The sequence below is a fragment of the Trachurus japonicus genome, chromosome 5 (assembly GCF_045865225.1).
Source record: "Trachurus japonicus isolate A0001 chromosome 5, Traja_1.0".
Lineage (NCBI taxonomy): Eukaryota > Metazoa > Chordata > Actinopteri > Carangiformes > Carangidae > Trachurus > Trachurus japonicus.
This window is the reverse complement of record NC_140911.1, coordinates 6,096,373-6,115,806: the sequence shown is the minus strand read 5'-3', so window position 1 is coordinate 6,115,806 and position 19,434 is coordinate 6,096,373. Positions and strand designations below refer to the sequence as shown.

The 19,434-nt window shown below is 40.1% G+C and overlaps 2 protein-coding genes across 2 annotated transcripts; both read left to right on the top strand.

The window, feature by feature from the left end:
- Positions 1-474: 474 nt before the first annotated feature.
- Positions 475-7,414, top strand: LOC146986925 (translocon-associated protein subunit alpha-like). The gene is made up of 9 exons (XM_085775795.1): positions 475-603; positions 1,730-1,848; positions 2,093-2,186; positions 2,316-2,443; positions 3,079-3,213; positions 4,607-4,683; positions 5,361-5,439; positions 6,337-6,430; positions 6,562-7,414. Exons 1-9 carry the CDS (start codon positions 534-536, stop codon positions 6,624-6,626), a joined length of 861 nt encoding a protein of 286 aa, XP_085631921.1. The 5' UTR covers positions 475-533; the 3' UTR covers positions 6,627-7,414.
- Positions 7,415-8,958: 1,544 nt separating this feature from the next.
- Positions 8,959-14,035, top strand: LOC146986924 (neuritin-like). The gene is made up of 4 exons (XM_085777990.1): positions 8,959-9,032; positions 9,832-9,985; positions 11,682-11,939; positions 13,265-14,035. Exons 1-3 carry the CDS (start codon positions 8,981-8,983, stop codon positions 11,920-11,922), a joined length of 447 nt encoding a protein of 148 aa, XP_085634116.1. The 5' UTR covers positions 8,959-8,980; the 3' UTR covers positions 11,923-11,939; positions 13,265-14,035.
- Positions 14,036-19,434: the final 5,399 nt, after the last annotated feature.

Sequence of the window (19,434 nt, the reverse complement as noted above, 5' to 3'; positions counted from 1 at the left end):
TTATTACACACTGGACCTTTAAATAAAAATGTGACCAAAATAGAGTTTGTTTTTAATGCCTTTTGGTTTTCCAGTCCATCCACAGTGGTGCTATTCTGATATAGTTCGTGCAAAAAGTGTGTAAAAACTTGGTTTGGAATCGGTCCTTTCATTTTCTTTTTTTTATGAATGTGAAATTTGCCTAAAAATAAAATAAATTCACCTTCCTATTGTTTTATATACAGTAGCCCAGAGCGATAGATCTATCGCTCTGCAGTAGCCTATGGTACTTTCTGTAGATGCGGTGGTGTATTGAGCTCTCGGGGCCACCGTAGTTTTTTGTTTTTTCTTCTTCCGGGTTCGCTTCATGTTTCATTCTCGTTACGTTGCACTGTGGTGTGTGTAGTGTATCTGTATCGGTCGGCCCTCCCCAAACCAACTCCACTAGACCAAACCTCCAACTCGGTCTTGTCCCGCCCTCTGCTCGGCCGCTGTCCTCTCCGCTCCTGAACGCTGATGTGTTACTAGCTCCTGCTCGCCACTCCGACACAAAAATGTTTAATTTCGGGTCTAAACTGGTGCTGCTCTTCCTCCTGGCCTTCCCCTGCGGACTCCTCTCCATCGGTGAGTTGTGTGTCTCCCTCATTTTCTCACAAATAACGTCTGCGCCTCAGGTTTTGGTTCAGACTTTCTTTCTTCTTCTTTTTTTTAAAGCTATTATTACTGTTAACGTTACGTATTGACGTGGCACCGTCATGGAGCTGTAATTTATTACACAGGCAGTTTCACGACCTCCATAGCCGCTTCACCAACACGGAAACTCGGATTAAAATCCGTCATTTCTCGCCGTTGTAACGTTAACGTGTTAACGGTGGGAGCTGCTTCGCTTTTAGCTTCTGTGATGAATGAAAACGACGGTTTCCGACCAGCTGCCGCCGTACAAGTGAAAAACAGCCATCAAAGTTGTTAAATGTGAAGTTAAAAGTTACATTTTGAGCTGTTAATGTGGTTTATTTTAAATATTTAACGTAGTTTTTGAGGGGGAAAGGTAGCACCAACAGTAGTTAGCAGAGACGGTTAACGGCTGCCTCTGTCTGGGACACGTCACCATAGATAAGATGGTCACTGGTGTTTGGGTCTGTGCGTCTCTCAGCCCCGTTTTCCCACCATATATGTCTATATATCTTATTTATTTAACCAAATAAAAGCCTCAATGAGATTAAAAATGTATTTTTTTTAAATAGGGGCTATATATCGGTACAATATTTCAATATAAGTGCCGGATACAACAGTGAAATGCATTGAAAACATTGCAGAAGCAGCAACAGTTTCATTTGTTTCCTGTTTGGTTTTCGCTTTCTTGCAATAGTTATTCGCTGCATATTTATACATGATTTGTATGATGTACTAATGTTCCAGCTCTACCAAAACCCAAACATATGGAGTATATGATTTCTTCATAGGGGTGAATAATACTGTTTTTGTACACATTTTCACAACACTGAACTTTCTCCACAAATGAGCAGCAAGGGTTAGGTTGACATATATTTAAAAATGTGGTGATATTTTATCAAAAAGGAAGAAAAATGATTAATAATGTGGATATGAGTATGATGATTATGTTTGTTGTCCAGTTTTCACTCAGCAGAAAAAGGGATACCTGAGGAAATGTGCAATAAACAGAACAAATCAAGTCGAGTCACTCTCTGAAACATCTAATTTTCTCTGTACTGTCTTCTTCTCGGTACAGGCCATGTCTCTGCACAGTCCGACTCTGCTGAGGACGTCGCTGAGGACACTGATGCTGCCGTAGATGAGGAGGAGGATGAAGAAGAGGTCCTTGTTGAGGAAGATCAGATACAAGCTTCAGTAAGTGTTTGAGTCCTGTTTTGCAAGAATAAAAAAGGACAGACTGAAAACTAAACCTTATTACTTGAAAAACAGATGTTGACAAAGTCTGCAGTTGCTAAAACGGAACATATCACAACTTGTTATTGCAACACATGGTGTTTTAAAATCTCAACAATGTCATGTTGTGTCTTAAGTATTGTGATAATATTGTGTCGTGGGTCCTACATCCTGAGATTCATTACAATGTCCTGTTTATCCACAGGAAGGTGAAGAAGATGAGTCTGACGAAGGTTCTGACAAACTGTTATCTTCTCACGCTGACGTCGACACGACCATCATCTTCACAACAGGAGAAGGTCGGTCCAGATCTCATTTGTTGAACTTTTGCAGTTAGATGTCAGGAAACTCTGTGACTTTTTTTAATACATCTCATGCCTTATATTTTATCTATATTTGATAGTAATTTCTATATTTCTTTAATTCAGAGTTCCCTGCCAATGAAATTGTGAGGTTCCTGGTGGGTTTCACCAACAAGGGCTCTGAGGCTTTCAGCGTTCAGTCGTTGGAGGCTTCCTTCCGCTACCCTCAGGACTTCCAGTTCTACATTCAGAACGTGAGTTTGATTTGACATGAAACCGCCAGCAAACACGTCTCCACCTTTACAGCTGCATGCATGGCCAGATCATTTAAAAACTCAATAATGTGTCGTGTGAATTATGAATATGAAAGTATTTCCTTGAGTTATAGAAAAGGCTCATAAAGAGCTAGATTCAGTAAGGCCACATAAAATCTGTGGTTTGTTTGGGAAAAATAAAATCCACAATATTTGATCTTAGTGAATGTATATGCAAGTGTGGAAAGAAGACAGAAGTTTTTCAATTTATCAAAGTTTGATCGAAATTACAATATGGCTAAAAAAGTGCAAGATCCAAATCACTGGAGCTGTAATTTTAATTGATAAAGATAAAAATGTGTCTCAATATTGTTGTGCATTGTCAGCACCATAAGTATTATGTTGCTGCAGAGATGCAAATCATAATACCAAGACATAAAAGGAACATGTTTGTTTGAAGAAGATGTTCAAGTGAAAATCAAATGTGAAAAATGAGCATTCACACTGACATCCCACATCTTTTTAACTTATATGATGTTTTTTTTTGCATATTGAGCAGCCCTAAAATGAATGACCATGTCATAGTTAAACAGCTTAATAGCATATTTTAATATTATGTGTGTGTGTGTCTGTAGTTCACAGCTCTGCCCCTGAACACCGTGGTGCAGCCTCAGGCTCAGGCCTCCTTCGAGTACTCCTTCATCCCCGCTCAGCCCATGGCCGGTCGTCCGTTCGGCCTCGTGATCCTCCTCAACTACCTGGACAATGAGGTAAAGAAAACAAACAGGGTCAGCCCTGTAATCACGAATCACTGACTAGGTTTACATGCAGTCGATATTCGGATTAAGGTCAATATTCCAGTTTCTGAAACATTCGGAATAACCCCTTTACATGTGTGAGCAAACAGGATTATTCCTGTATACGTGGTAATCGTAATCAATTGGGATATCCCAATCAAAACAGCGACACACAAAATGGGGTCATGACAAAATGCGCGTCATTTCCGCTTCTTCTTCCTGTAACTATCGGATATCCCGATAGGCGTATACATGACCAAATCAGGGTTCCTACGCAAGTATGAAAAGTATGGAATTTGATTTTATACATTTCCAGGTCTGGAAAAGTATGGAAAATGGAAACTATTGTATGGAAATATATTCATCTTAATTCTTATCTGGGTTTGGTTATTTGGGTTAATTGTCTTGTATGCGCTATTGTACCTTGCTACAATCTCCTGGAAATTATTTGGTGACATAATGGCATACAAATTCAGAATAATGAAAATTAATAAACTAAATTAATTTCACAATTTATTTACATGATTCACATCTAATTACTCAAATGTCACAATTTTGTTGTTTTTTTTACGATAATTCTGGAAATTAGGGTCTGGGATTTTGAAGTTTCAAATGTGTAGGACTAGGAACCCTGCCAAATATTCGGGTTAGAAAAGGAGTAATCCAGGGGTCGTTTTCGGGTTTTTAAAAACCAGAATATGAGCATATTCCGTTTTTTTTTTAAAGGGTTATTGCCATTTACATGGTCATGCACAACTGGGTTATTGCTAATATTCCAATTATGAAAGGGTTATTGAGTCGACTGCATGTAAACGTAATCAGTGAGTGAAGGTACTTCAGCTTCCTCCCACTTTGTAGAGTTCATGTTAGAGATTGAATCCAGCCTGTGGCCCGGTACTGTGTGTCATCCTCTGCACATTTCCTGTCTCTCTCTCTCTCACTCACCGACTGTAATAAGAGAAAAGCCTGAGAAATAACTTCCAAGAAGGAAAGACTTTCTCTCTGAGTGTTTTTTAAGTACATCCGTTACAACTTTTCAGCAGTGTGTGAGAGACAGCGACTGTGCCACAGGAAGGTTTTTCACAGCCCACCACCACAAATCTTGATGATTCATGAAAATTAAAACTTTAAAGAAGCCCCTGTCAGAGAGCAGCTTCTCCTTAGTCATGTTTTTATAACCGGCCCCGCTGGTGGGTTTGTAACTGTCATTATTTTCTCCCTGCTAAGTATCGACAGTTGTTTCCACGCTCTAACAGACTACGTGATAAATGTTGACTCATATTGTCACAGTGTTTTTTTAATTTTAATGAGAAGTTACCAGTAGGTTTCTGCTGATCTAATCTTCTACTTCTTCTATTTTCTTCAGGGTGGCGTGTTCCAGACCGCCGTTTACAACCAGACCGTCACCATCATTGAGAAGGAAGAGGGACTGGACGGAGAAACGTAAGAAATACCGTCTTTCACTGGGTTTATATTTCATCGTAATATGGAAACCATGAAACCAGAGTGTGAATTATAGCAAAAGGACAAATTCACAGTGGGCAGATGGATCTACTCAGCCAATTTCTATGCATCGCACTTCAGTCTAAATAACATCTCCAGTTATCCCCCCCCCCCCGACATTTTACATTAACTTTTTCTTTTTTAACTTACTTGTTTAGTCCCCAGTCCGTCTCTATAAGTCTTCATAACACCAGCTCCTCCTGAATACCGCAGCACATGTAAGAACCTGTAAACGAAGGTGTGAAATTGGCACAAAGACATCAGTTGTCAGAGCTTCTGTTGCTTTACCAGGCTTTGTGCTGCATGTTCACACCAAGAATTGGACTTGAATTTGTTTTTCTTTTTTTTGCAAGCAGTCATTTGTCTGAACAGAGCTCCGATTAAATTTACATCCATTATTTAGTCAGTATACAGTCGAAGGTTGGAGACAAAAATCTCTGCTTGGCTGCTTTATTTTATTGAAATTAATATAAATAAAACATTTCAAACAAAAGTGCCTGCATATTATACACAGGCTCTGTCAGGAAAGTAAATTGCAGTTGAGTGAATTCGGTCTGAACTGGATATTTAAATACAGAAAAAAACATTTTGTGAAATGATTTGTTGTTTTTTTGCAGGATGTTCATGTACGTGTTCCTGGGTGGACTGGTGGCTCTGATGCTCTTCGGGATTTACCAGGTCCTGGAGACAAGGACGGTAAGTGTTTTGTGTGTGTGTGTGTGTGTGTGAGAGAAAGGGATAGTTCAACATTTTGGCAAATTGGCCCATTGCCATAATCCCTGTAGTCTTAGCAGTAGGTTCGTTACCTTTAATTGTCGGTGCAAGCTATTTTTAGAACGGCGGAGCAGAGCCGCGAGCTGCTCAGAGCTACGCTACGGAGGCTCATGGGATTTCTTGGTTTCCCTCATCAAACTCATCAAATACACAATCCAACAACTCCAAAACACTCTGGTGGACAAGTTGTGACCTGCACATTCACCACGCTATGAGATAATAACAGAACGTTACCAGACAGAGAGACTGCTTGTTGAAAAACTGTCCCTGAAGGCAACATGCTCAGCGGTTTTGCATGAATTTACCTCTAAAACAACTCTGTCTGGTAACGTTCTGCTATTATCTCATAGCGTGGTGAATGTGCAGGTCACAACTTGTCCACCAGAGCATTTTGGAGTTGTTGGATTGTGTATTTGATGAGTTTGATGATGTAAACCAAGAAATCCCATTGGCCTCCATAGCGTAGCTCTGAGCAGCTCGCGGCTCTGCTCCGCCGTTCTAAAAATAGATTGCACCAACAATTAAAGGTAACAAACCTACTGCTATGACTATAGGGATTATGGCGATGGACCAGTTTGTCAAAATGTTGAACTATCCCTTTAAGATTTATACATTTTTGTTTTACCAATGCAAATTACAAAACAATATTTTTGTGCGTTAAGCCAGCAGCAGTAAAAAGACATCCTGTTGTTGTCCGAGACTTTGTGAATGGAGCCACGTACTTCTTTGTGGTTTTTTTTACTCTTAACTGCAAATGAAAAACAACTAAGAGTATGAAATGAAGTCAGCTGAACCTGTGTTTGAATCTGTGTTTTGCAGAAAAAGAGACTCCCAGTGAAAATCGAGAAGGGCACCGGTGGAATGAACGATGTCGACATCAGCTGGATCCCTCAGGAGACGCTCAACGTCATGAGTACGTTCAACTTTATTGTCTTTGTTCCCAGCTGCTGTTAACAACCAATAACAAACTCATTACTGTAAAAACTCTGATTGACAACAACACAAACCACACAGCTGATCTTCACTTCCTGTCTCTCTTTACAGACAAGGCTTCCCCCAAAACGTCTCCACGGAAAAGAACCAAGAGAGCAGCTGGAACCGATCAATAAACGCGTCCACTCTGCATCCATCATCATCATCAAACGGTTTCCATCCAGATCAGATTATTGATTCCCAGCCACTATGAGTCCGCAGAGCTGGAACGCAACTTCCAGCACAAACCAGTGTGTTAAAGATGTTTGTGTGGAGCTCTCTCAGCCTCTCACTCAGACGCTAACGGGAGTTCATTTTTGAAACAACTTTTTTATGAGTGCGTGTGTGTGTGCGTGCGTATGTGTGTGTGTGCGCAAAGTGAGAAAGGATGCACCAATAAGTCATTAAAAATAATGGAAAAAAAACACAAAGGGATGCGGTACAAGCTGCTGTGAAGCCATAATAATCACATTGAAGAGACGAATCTTCAGGAATAAACGCGTTTTATGACTTTGAAACATTCCTGTCTCACGCTGCACCTCCTCTCTAACTTTAAACCACCGCTGTGCTTTAACCTGTACTGTGCCGGCTGCGATGCCCCTTTTCTATCTACCATTCTGCTTTAGACGTCCAGTCACAGACACAGTGTAATAATGGCTGTGGTGAGGTGTGATGTGGTGTGTGTGTGTGTGTGCGTGTGTTTTACAGAGGGGACAATGGCAGCTGCAAGTTCAACAAACTTTCACACAGCGTTGTTCTCTGGAGGTTAATTTATCTGTTTCATCATCTTCACCTACGACTGTGGTGAGGCCGCTCAGACTCTCATCATATCAGGCGCTTACGCTGCGGTCTGTCAGAGCGCGGGTCGTTATTTGTGATGAAACTCCTTTTTGAACAACAATAAAAAAAAAAGAGGTGAACAAAATGTGTTTGTGGTCTCCGTGGTTGCTTTTCTTTGAATCGGTATAGCTACAGTATTTCTTCCTGATTACACTGTTGTCATGTGTACAGACTGACGGTTTGTGCTTCATGTCGCCGTGTTGTAATCCTCTCTAGGCAAATGACAACTGATGGTGTCAGATCAGGAAATAAGGATGCAAGTCACTTACTACCACAGAGATTGTGCAAAAACTTTGGGTGAGGATTTATCATACACAGCCTCGGATTGAAAATATTTTTTAAAAAGGATTTGGACCAAAATGTAGAAGCTTATTCAATGAGTTCAGTTATTGTTTGATTGGCACACAAGTTTTACATCACTGTGCAGAGCAAACTAAATGATGGAAACCAGTCAAGGTCCAATAAACATCTAAGATTTGGTACAGATTCAAACCTGCAGCACAATGACACTGTGCAGAAGTGAGAGAGTAAAGGACAATAAGTAGTAGATAAGTATCAATAAGTTAGTAAACAGAAATAACATGTACCGGTATTTGTTTATGCTTTTTTATTATACTTTCTATATTTGTTTATTCATACTTTTGTCATTTTTTGTCCTCCATAGGAACATTTTGTGTCCAGCAGGTGAAACCTTTGAAATGGTCACATGTTTATGATTTTTTTCAAATGATGAAATCGCACAAATTTTAAGAATATTTGGAAATGTGCTGTTCAAATGGGTTATGCAGCTTCATGATATAAAATCAAACTATTTGATTCCAATTACTGTAACATCCTATAGAAAATACTACAACTTGAAGACTATGGAGGACAAAAGATGACATACTGTATGTATCAATAAATAAATATATCAATAGCATTTTTTTTATCTCCAAAATGTATTTGTTTAGGCATTTAGATGTTTGTTTCCGCATTTCTGTATTTATTTTTCTTTATATTTGTCTCATTTTATTGTCCTTTATGGGAGACATTGTGTGTCCATTGAGTTGCATATTTATCCTAAAGAGGAAGTTTTAAGCTTTAATAATAAGTTTAATATTATTATTACTTATAAATGATAATTGTTAACAAGAAAAGAAAGAAAGCATCCAACACAAATGGAACAATGGCAGCTTTATCATCCATAACACATCCGGATCATCCAGTAAAGGAGAATAAATATCTAATGTGACGAATAATGAGTGGCGGGGACACCTTTGTGTGTGTATGCTGTGTGTGTATTGTGTGTGTGTTGTGTGTTGCAGGAGGAGGGTTGCACTCGGCGCTTCCTGCCCGGGGAGACGTGGGAGCTGCTGTAGCTGTCCGGTGCTGAGCTGAGCTGAGGGGGGAAGAAGAGGATGAGCTCAGCGCGCGCGCCGGGGGGCAGGTAACGTCAGCAGTCATCCGGAGCAGGAAAAGACGGAGCACACACACACACACACACACACACACACATATATATAGAAACACACCCACCAACAACACCACCACCACCACCACCAAGTGTTTATCGCCGCTTAATCAGCCAGCAGCAGCAGCAGCAGCAGCGCATTAAGCATGGGCAGCTAATCGGCTCCGTGTGATTCCGCTGCTCCGCTGGAAATGGGATGATATGGGATTTTTCATGTCGACGAAGATCGGGGGGATTCTCGCTTTCGCCTTGGGTAAGAAGAAGTCGAGCTGCTCTCATCCTCCTCATCATTATCCTCATCCTCTTTATTATTATTATTATTATCATGGTGTGCATCTGTTGTGGTTTTTATTATCTCCGTGCATCTCTGCTCTCTCTCTCTCTCTGCATGTTATCTCATCTCTCCATCACTTATTATTATCTCTCATCATCATGATGCTTCTCTCTCTTCTGAGATCTGCACCAGCTGCTGCTTCCAGGGCAAACCCAGCCAGCAGCGACCATAGATACTGGGTGTCTATCTATACTTAGGTGATAGATAGTGTGTGAGCTCTCTGAGACGTGCACCATTCACAAATATTTATAAACCTCCTCGGACTCAGACTCATCTCTCTCTCTCTCTCTGTGCCTCCCTTAGATGTCACTTTTATGAATATTAAGTGCTTTATTTTAGCAAAATTAACCTTTTTCTTTTCACTCAATGTTCAGTTGTGGATGTGTTTTACCATTTAAATCGCAAAAAGCTCTAACCAGACTCATCGGTCCATGTGGAAGTGAAATATAGCCTACAGTATGTATGTATGAGCTGCAGTGGTCAAGCTTGTTCTCGGTGGTACAACATCTGCTCTGCAGCCATGCAGCCGCCCACTGACATCTGTGAAGTTCAGATGCACAAATCTTTACATTTACATATGGAACCTATAGCTGGTTTTTAAGTATTTATAAAGTATTACATAAAGAAAAGACTGAATATGCAATGCAAAGACCTTTTTGATAACTTTGATTTGTTTTTTTTTTGTGTGTGTGTGTGTGTATGTGTTTTGTTTTTGCAGTTTTCCTGTCCCTCGCCGTGTCAGGAGACTCTCCAGATGTGAAGTGTGAGAAAATCTATAAGGACTTTTCCGACTGTGTCCTGGAGCTGGGAGAGAGCATGGACAACTACCAGGAGAACGTGACCAGTGAGAGGGGAGTGGCAGCCGTGTGCAGGTGAGAATAACTCATCCAGGGGACAGCAGCAGCAGAGTAACTACAGTAACAACTTGAATAGAATAGAATAAAATAAAATAAAAAACAAACACTGTGCATGAGCATTTATAAGGAAATAGGGTGGGAAAATATGGACGGATATACTGTAGACTAGAGATCTTCCACCTCCTGACAAAAAAAACTGGAGAGAAAAAGAAGCAGAAGCTATAATCTCAGAGGGAGAATGGAGAAATGAATGGTGCTGAGACACTGAGCCACTCTACTAAATAATTTATGACTTCGCTGCAGCAGTAATGAAATTCCAGGGACGGTTTTTGTCATTGTTGCTGCACGAACTCTACAACCTCGGTTCAGCACAGTTACAGTTTGGCCGGGTTGAAGGTAAAAAAGAATTCACACAAAAGCCAGCTCAGTTGAAAATCGCCCGCTTTTTGCAGTATCATCATCATCATCATCATCATCATCATCATCTGTGATATTGTTTCACTCTGTGATGCAGTTGCCATGGCAATTAAAGCTCAGTTTCAGACTCACTCGAAGTCGTCGTGGCCATCTGAGCGATGGATTCATTGGCAAACAGAATTAATCCACCACCACGGCTGAATTGTGAGTGAAAAATGGAGCAGACGCAAAGCGAGCGTTGATCTGATGATGATGATGATGATGATGATCAGTGGTGGACAGTAACGGAGTAAATTTACTTGAGTACTGTACTTAAGTACATATCCAGAGGATTTGTACTTTACTTGAGTATTAGATTTCTTTGGTACTTATTACTCTTACTTGAATACATTTCAATGACAAATATTTTTACTTTTACTCGAGTTAATTTCTAGGAAGGCTGAAAAGTACTTGTTACTTTCAGGTCTGCTCTTTTTTTTTTTTCTAAAATCCTATTGAACACAAGCTGTGTTTGTCAAAGAAGGAAACCTTGACTCCTAAAAGCAGCACATCAGTGCAGCTGCTTTCAAAGAGTTAATTCTCAGAAACAAGAGTTAAAAGGTCCATAAATTCATTTAGAAAAAATTATAGTAATTCATTGATGTGAAAAATAAGAAATGTACTCTTACTCTTATTTTTACTTAAGTATCCAAAAGTACATGCTTTTAAAGGGACACGAGGAGCAAAGCGTTTTCACACTACATTTATGAGCCTCCGCGCACCATGAAATTCTTTGACCGGCGCAAGACGGACTCATGTTTTCATTCATCAATAATTAAAGTCAGAGGTTCGAAGACGATCACATACCGTCGCAGTTCCGACCATAAACGACGATTCGGCGGCGTTATTCTCATGACTCGCCACGAAACCGAAAGTAAAAAACCCTGGTCGGCTTGACCAGCATTTCCGCCACCACTAATAATAACAAAATAACGATAGAGACAAAACGATATATTTATCGAAAATGGGCCCATTAACAAGTGTGGGTAACGTAGATTCATCCACATTAACGTGAGACTTTTTTATAACCAAATAGAAACTCCTCGTTGTCCCTTTAAGTACCTTTAAAAGCAAGTACTTTTATACTCTTACTCGAGTAACATGTCGACTGAGCTACTTTTACTTGTAACGGAGTAAATTTTGACCAGTAGTATTTGTACTCTTACTCAAGTACTGGGGTCGAGTACTCTGTCAATCTCTGATAATGATGATGATGATGATGATGATGATCCTCTCCGTGTGTTTCGCCCTGCAGCCACTGGGAAGCTTTCCACACGTGTGCCCTGACGGCGCTGTCCGACTGTCAGGAGGAAGTCAGCTCCATCTGGGAGACGCTGCGGCAGGACTCCAGGAAGATGCGCTTCCAGGGAAGTCTGTTCGACCTGTGCAGCCCCAGCTCGGCTCCACGCACCGGATCGCTCGGCCTCGCCGCCCTCGCCATCCTCGCCCTGCCACTGATCCTGATCCTCACCGGGTCCGACTGGTGCTCTGTATAAGAGGGGTTAGTAGTCCAGTCATTTTATGAAAAAAGGTTGAACAAATTGCAACAGAAGCCAACTCAACTGATTTTGTGTCCTCAACATGTCCTGAGTGAGGGAAAAAAAGCCCCGAAGAATCCCATTAGGGGAAAGTTTTGAAAAAGACCCAAATATAAATATAGCCCATTCATACGCCTATTAATTATTTTTCTCACGTGAATAGGGTAACATTTTTAACCTTTAAATATCCCCATGAAAATTACTGAGTTGATTACTTACATTAAGAGAAACAAAAAATGTATTACAAGTTTTTTGAAATTCTTTGTTAACATGAGCAGATTTGCATAAATGTGCATAAATTCCACCGTTTTGATGGCACATGTATACGTTAAGGTAAAGGTAAAATTGGAATGAGTTTATTTGTTTATTTGTTTATTAAGATCCCCATTAGCTGCAGCAACGCCACAGCTATTCTTCCTGGGGTCCAACAGTATCAAATATACAGTTGAAAACACAAAACATAAACATTATAAAAATTTAAAACAAAAAAAACAAGTGAGCGATATGCTTAACCTAACAAAACAAAAACAGAATAAGTGTTTACATTTCTTAACTGTGCTTCATTCATTCTTCATTATATTAATTGTTCACATACTAATCCGATACTCCTGAGGTTCCTAAAGGGACCTGTGTATTGTCTTGAAATTTCAGACAGAGTTTACTCAAAGTCCTTCTAGGCTTATATTAGATCATATTAGAACGTCTCTGGTTTACTTTCACTTTCGTCAGCTTACCAACTGTAGCTTTAATGAGCTAGGGCGCTTAGGCTACCATGTAAAACGAGTGCTTCCCGCAGCGACGGATTCTTGAAAAACTGCAGTCATCTTGAAATTTAAAGTGGTTTCTTGTCGGTTGACCGATGGAGTCAACTCATAACAATGTTCATGTTGGTACCACCACAGAACCTTTATATATACAGTAAATGTGCTGTCAAAACGGTGGAATTTATGCAACTTTATGCAAATTTGCTCATGTTAACAAAGAATTTCAAAAAACTTGTAATACATTTTTTGTTTGTCTTAATGTAAGTAATCAACTCAGTAATTTTCATGGAGATATCTAAAGGTAAAAAATGTTACCCTATTCAGGTGAGAAAAATAATTAATAGGGGTATGAATGGGCTATATTTGGGTGTTTTTCTAAACTTTCCCCTAATGGGATTCTTCGGGGCTTTTTTCCCTCACTCAGGACATGTTGAGGATACAAAATCAGTTGAGTTTGCTCCTGTTGCAATTTGTTCAACGTTGACCCCTTTTTTGGCTTAAAATTACTGGACTATAGGGGTTGTGGGGGGGGAGAGGTAAGGAAGGAAGGAAGGAAGGAAGCAAAGAAACTTCTGAGTTCAAAACTTAAAGCCAAGGATTTTAAGAGAGACAAATGTTTTAATAAGGATTATTTTGACACCGAGCCACGGACGGCTGTGGCGAGCCAATCAATATTTGCTGTGATTAATTATGTTTGAAATCCTCTCAGATACTTACAGCTTGATCTCCCCTTATGTCTGGAAACTGGTGCAGCAATGAGGAGGAAAATTTACATTTCTGCCAATTTATGAGTGCAAACAGACTTTAAAAAACAAAACAAAGCAAAACACTCAGAGTGAACAGAGTCTGAACTGTATGAGGAGTGGACGCAATACTGTCTGTACTTTTTTTTTAGTTTTTATAAAGATCAAAGTCTGTTGACAGTTATTATATTCACTCTAACGGTCATTTCTTAAAGCGGTGGATTTCATTGTCACTACAGTGTGTGTTCCTGTTATTGTGTCCACTCCCTGCTGCACCACTTAGTGTATGTTTTTAATCGTCATAGTTACAGGAATAATTCAACATTTCTGGATTTTACTGAGATAGATAGAAAACCACTCTCATGTCTGTACCTTAAATGTGAAGTTATAGCTAAAAGACCAGTAGCTTTAAGAAATACTTAAAGGGAAAGTTCAACATTTTTGGCAAATTGGCCCATTGCCATAATCCCTATAGTCATAGCAGTAGGTTCGTTACCTTTAATTGTCGGTGCAAGCTATTTTTAGAACGGCGGAGCAGAGCCGTGAGCTGCTCAGAGCTACGCTACGGAGGCTTGCACATTCATATTCACCACAGAGTTGTTTTTGAGGTAAATTCATGCAAAACCGCTGATGCGCGTTCCCATCGGGGGCAGTTTTTCATCAAGCCGTCTCTGCATTTCCCTCTAAAACAACTCTGTCTGGTAACGTTCTGTTATTATCTCATAGCGTGGTGAATGTGCAGGTCACAACTTGTCCACCAGAGTGTTTTGGAGTTGTTGGATTGTGGATTTGATGAGTTTGATGAGGGAAACCAAGAAATCCCATTAGCCTCCATGGCGTAGCTCTGAGCAGCTCGCGGCTCTGCTCTGCCGTTCTAAAAATAGCTTGCACCGACAATTAAAGGAAACAAACCTACTCCTAACACAACAGGGATTGTGGCAATGGGCCAATTTGCCAAAAATGTTGAACTATCCCTTTAAAGGTCGAGTCTGTAGGTTTGTAAACACGACATTCAAACTGCTGCAGCTGCTGTTCACATTGAACACTTCGGCCTTCAAAGTTTCTCCTTTGAATATTTGCTACGACCACCAAGATGGAGACTGGACGCCGTCAGGCCAACGGGAGAAATAAACACACTTAGCAGAGAAGAAAAAGGAAATTCAGTCTGAGTGAAGCACTGGAGCGTCGCGCCCATACCGGGCAGTCAACGGCTCGTATTTCCTTTTCTTCTCTGCTAAGTGTCCATTTCCCCCGTTGGCTTGACCACGTCCAGTCTTTATCTTTGTGGTTGTCTTTATACAAACCCACAGTGCTACACACCAAACTTCACCTGCGCTCTGTCACTGGCTGGAGAAAACACACCAACTCCGCCCAAAAACATCCCAAAACATCAAAATACAGACACAGTCGACGATGAAGCAGAATCCTACAGACTCTACCTTTAATCTCACAACTTGATTTTGACCTTTTGTGCAGAGATCTGTGAACCGATGAGGTGGAGCTTCTTACTCAAGCTAATTTCATATTTACTGTGCAGACATGAAAGAAAGAAAAAATCCCGTCACATCTAATTTTAGATATTTCTTAAAATGTACTTCAATGTCAGCACCAAAACAAACAGTTTTTTTTTTTTTTTTAATCTTCTGTGCATTAATCGGCTTCATCCGATAAATTTAGCTTCGACATCACAGGAAAAATGTTTATTTAAAGCTGAACTCCACCCTCCCCCCCAAAAAAAACAAAAATAACTGCGACATCTCAGTCATTATTGTGAATCTGTTTGACTTCAATCAAACTTTCATCATAAAGAACCAACGACACCAAAGTTCACAACACATAAGATCCTTTTTTCCTTTTTTTTTTTAGGTGAAATGCACCTTTTAACCTGTTAAAAAAATTGTAGTAAATGTTTGTGTAAGTGACAATCAAGCCACTTGTATAAAACCTTTGACCATTGACCCCCTCCCCTCCTCCCCTCCCCCCTTACAACGTTTCAGCCGCTCTCCGTGGCTGCTGATGTTGCACGGCTGCTATAAAGACACCAAAAACCAAAACATCTGACACCCGACATCACACGTTCACTCCTCCAGCTCCGCTCGCGCTCTCGCTCGCTCGCTCAGAGACTCGATCATCAGATTTCTGACCCGTTGATGTTCGTTGGGGAAAAAAAAAAAGAGTGTGAAGGTTTTTCGTATCGTCTCCTAAAAACTTTGTTTCATGTTCTGTGTTGAAAGCGCTCGCCTGTAGTAAACCACAAAGTAACTGGGACTTTACTTCGTCCTGCAAAAACACAGTATTTTATTTATAAGTACACGTATAAGATAAACAAGGATGGATTAGATTAGATTAAATCAGATTTTTAAAGGTAATTCAGCCAAAGGTGTCATGAAATCACAGAAAATTCCCAAAATTAGTATTAAAATGATGATGATACACAGTATTTCTTTAACTTAAAACACCTTTTAATGTCTTATAAAGTTAAACTATAGTCCAAATACATTCATCTGGGTAGGTTCTTATGTTCAGGCTGTGTTTTTTCTGGTCAGACCTTGACACTTTCGACTGCTGCAGAACATAAGAACCTACCCAGATAAGTCATATTATGGACAAAAACAAATCTAACCGCTGCTATAAAAAAACTTTACTTTTGCCATAGCTAGCTTTTGTATTCATAGTATTTCAGTTTCATATGAACCAAATACATAAATATCAGAATAACAGAATAGATTCCATGTTCTGCTGCTCCTTTTATCTGGTTAATGTTTTTATTTGCTTTATGTTGGGGGGGGGGGAAACCTTATATTTGATTTTAATGACTTCTTAGAATTAATTATTGCAAGAGGCCAAAACCTGGTTCCCATCTGGACTGTGTACGGTCAATGTGTGAAGTTCAGGACGTATTTTAAAAGCTGTTTTTGTTGTTGTTGACTGTTTTTACTTGAATATCGACGACTCAAACTAGTTAAATGACAGAATATTTTTATTTATTTGACACAAAGAGAGTTAAAAACTGCACTAAAAGAGTGAGAAACCAAGGCAGCAACCACTGCCTGTAACGAGATGCAGCTCTGGTCGAGACGTCCACACAGTCTTTAAAGGGATAGTTCACCCAAAATTCAAATTTCACTCATTATCTACTCATCCTCATGTCGACTAAGGGCTGGGAGAATTGTGAATGGTGCTCACTTTTCTTCGTCCAAAAAGACACACCAAAAAACATCCAAATACCTCCATGCTGCTCGTCTGTAATGTCCCTCTTGTATTGAAGCCCCAACATGAGAAATTGTTCCGCCGGTGATTTGCACTGACACCAGCAGAGCAGTGAACTGAGACACTGGGAGCTTCCGCTACAAACAAGCTTAAAACATACACTTATTTAATTTTTTTCGGAACAATTTCTCATGTCGGGGCTTCAATACAAGAGGGACATTACATACGAGCAGCATGGAGGTATTTGGATGTTTTTTGGTGTGTCTTTTTGGATGAAGAAAAGTGAGCTCCGTTCGCAACCGTCATATGAACATGCAGTGCTGCGCGGAGCCCCGCTGTAACTCAGAGAAGGCACAAACGAAGGCAAAATTTGAATTTTGGGTGAACTATCCCTTTAAACTGCATCAGTCCCTCCTAGATTCACAGCCTTTGGGCCTTTTGACTCCAGCTGATCAATGATGGAAACATGATGATCAGTGAGTCGATCACAGACTCTCACAGTTTCAGGGCTGAAGCCACTGACGTTTTTACTTTTTATAGCAATAGACACTGAGATTCAGAGAAAATAAAACAAAAGTTCGAGCAATATCACAGTTTTTTTTTTTCTATGTCAACATTTGCACATTTCCTTTTACTCATGATGGTCCCACCAGGCGTCGTTAGTGATAAAGATGGTTTCTGTGGTTCTGAATATTTTATTTTCCTCATTTTTATTTTGTTTTTTATGGGTTTTTTTATATCACAAATGCATTGCATGATAGTTTTCGTGGCGCTCTTGTTGATTAGGCCTTGGACACAGTGTACAGTGGTATTGACCTGTGCATGAAGCTACACTTGCTCCTCAGTGTTATCAGCATCTTCCCCTCATGCAGATTCATTAGCCGCCCCCACACACACACTCTCTCTCACACACACACGCTGCATTAGCATGTTTGTTCTAGTTGTTTCGATTTATTTCATGTGGTAGCATTACGTCATCCACTGTGTGTCTGGTGGTGAGAACACAAAAACCAGTTGTGGCGTCCGTCCGTTCACCCTCCTCCTCCTCCTCCTCCTCCTCCGAGCATGAGCAATATGTACGGTCACTTCTTTATAATAAGAGAGGAACTCTTTAAATCCTCGTATGCTGTTGAAGAAAGCATGACAATGACTGTGTTATCATGAGCATTAATTTAAAACCATAAAAAGATTTAACCCTAATGTTGATTTTATTTTTACACATGGAAAAGGAACTTCTGAATGTAAAAACAAGTTCAGTATCCATGTGACTTTTCAGTTTACTGATAGAAAAGCACACTATTTACAATAACAAGACTGTATAAAGCAATATATGGCAAAGTAATGTGTTTGTAATAATAAAGCACCGTGTTTAAAATATATGTGTGTGTGTTATCTTCAGAGAAACAGTGAGACAGCAACGATCTTCAAGGACAAAGTGGGTAAAACAGTGGAGCCTTTAATTGATGCACTCTGCTGTACAATTCATTCACTACTGACGTTCTGTTTTTAGTCGTCCCTGAAGCAAAGTGTCGGTAATGAGGATCGCAAACCAGCGTTTTTCAGCTCGTTAGTGCTCTCCCATCTGCTGCGTCCCACCTGGACACTTCCAGCACCGGAAACCGAAGCGGAGAGAGAGACGAATGAGAGCGGTGGGGGATCAGAGGCCCAGGGTGGAAAAAAGAAAAAACCTCCACTGACACAGTCGGTGGGTGTGGGCTCTAATTAGAAGATCCATTTAAAAGCTTTATCACCTACTATCACACTTTTCCTGAGATCTTCACTTTCTTTTGTTTTATTTCCGCCTTCAATCAATCCCAAACTGGCGAATTAAACATCATATCTCCATAAGTACTTAAAGGGATAGTTCACTCAAAATTGAAATTGCACTCATTATCTACTCACCCTCATGTCGACTAAGGGCTGGGAGAAGTTTCAGAGTCCTCCGTGGCTTCTCTGAGTTACAGCGGGGCTCCGTGCAGCACTGCATGTCCATATGACGGTTGCAAATGGATACCAACTGTCTTCGTAACAAAAAGACACACCAAAAAACATCCAAATACCTCCATGCTGCTCGTATGTAATGTCCGTCTTGTTTTGAAGCCCCGAAATGCGAAATTGTTCCGAAAAAAATTAAATAAGTCTATATTTCAAGCTTGTTTGTAGCGGAAGCTTCTCTTCCTGGTCCGTCCAAATCTTGCGCGATTTGCGCCCTCGTTTGTTTTTTGGTGTGTCTTTTTGTTACGAAGACAGTTGGTATCCATTTGCAACCGTTATATGGACATGCAGTGCTACGCCGAGACCCCCTGTAACTCAGAGAAGGCACGGAGGACTCTGAAACTTTTCCCAGCCCTTAGACGACATGAGGGTGAGTAGATAATGAGTGCAATTTCAATTTTGGGTGAACTATCCCTTTAACATTGTGCCAAAAGGTTCTCAATGCTGGTGCCAACAACGCCCTACATTTTAATCTTCAGAGAAAAAAAGAAAATATATATGTACAGTACACTCTGACTGGGATGTTTCCACATTAGAAACAAGTCAGAGGCTATAATTACACGAATAGGTCCATCTCTCGAGTTCTTTGTACAGTATTTAAATACAATATAAAAACAAAAGTTGTGTGTAAGACTTAAAAAAATAAAATAAAAAAAGCGAAATGAAATGTGAAAGCTTCCATTGTTAGAAATGATCAAAATAAAAATAAAAAAGACACTGGCTCTGGAGGAGAAGTCATGGATTTGAGTAGTTTGACA

What these genes read in the sequence shown, in the direction of transcription:
- LOC146986925 (XM_085775795.1), top strand. Translation starts at nt 534, where the DNA reads ATGTTTAATTTCGGGTCTAAACTGGTGCTGCTCTTCCTCCTGGCCTTC. An exon ending in AAGATCAGATACAAGCTTCA is followed by an intron (nt 1,849 to 2,092) that starts GTAAGTGTTTGA and finishes GTTTATCCACAG; the next exon opens with GAAGGTGAAGAAGATGAGTC. An exon ending in TCCAGTTCTACATTCAGAAC is followed by an intron (nt 2,444 to 3,078) that starts GTGAGTTTGATT and finishes GTGTGTCTGTAG; the next exon opens with TTCACAGCTCTGCCCCTGAA.
- LOC146986924 (XM_085777990.1), top strand. Translation starts at nt 8,981, where the DNA reads ATGGGATTTTTCATGTCGACGAAGATCGGGGGGATTCTCGCTTTCGCC. An exon ending in GATTCTCGCTTTCGCCTTGG is followed by an intron (nt 9,033 to 9,831) that starts GTAAGAAGAAGT and finishes TTGTTTTTGCAG; the next exon opens with TTTTCCTGTCCCTCGCCGTG. An exon ending in GGAGTGGCAGCCGTGTGCAG is followed by an intron (nt 9,986 to 11,681) that starts GTGAGAATAACT and finishes TTCGCCCTGCAG; the next exon opens with CCACTGGGAAGCTTTCCACA.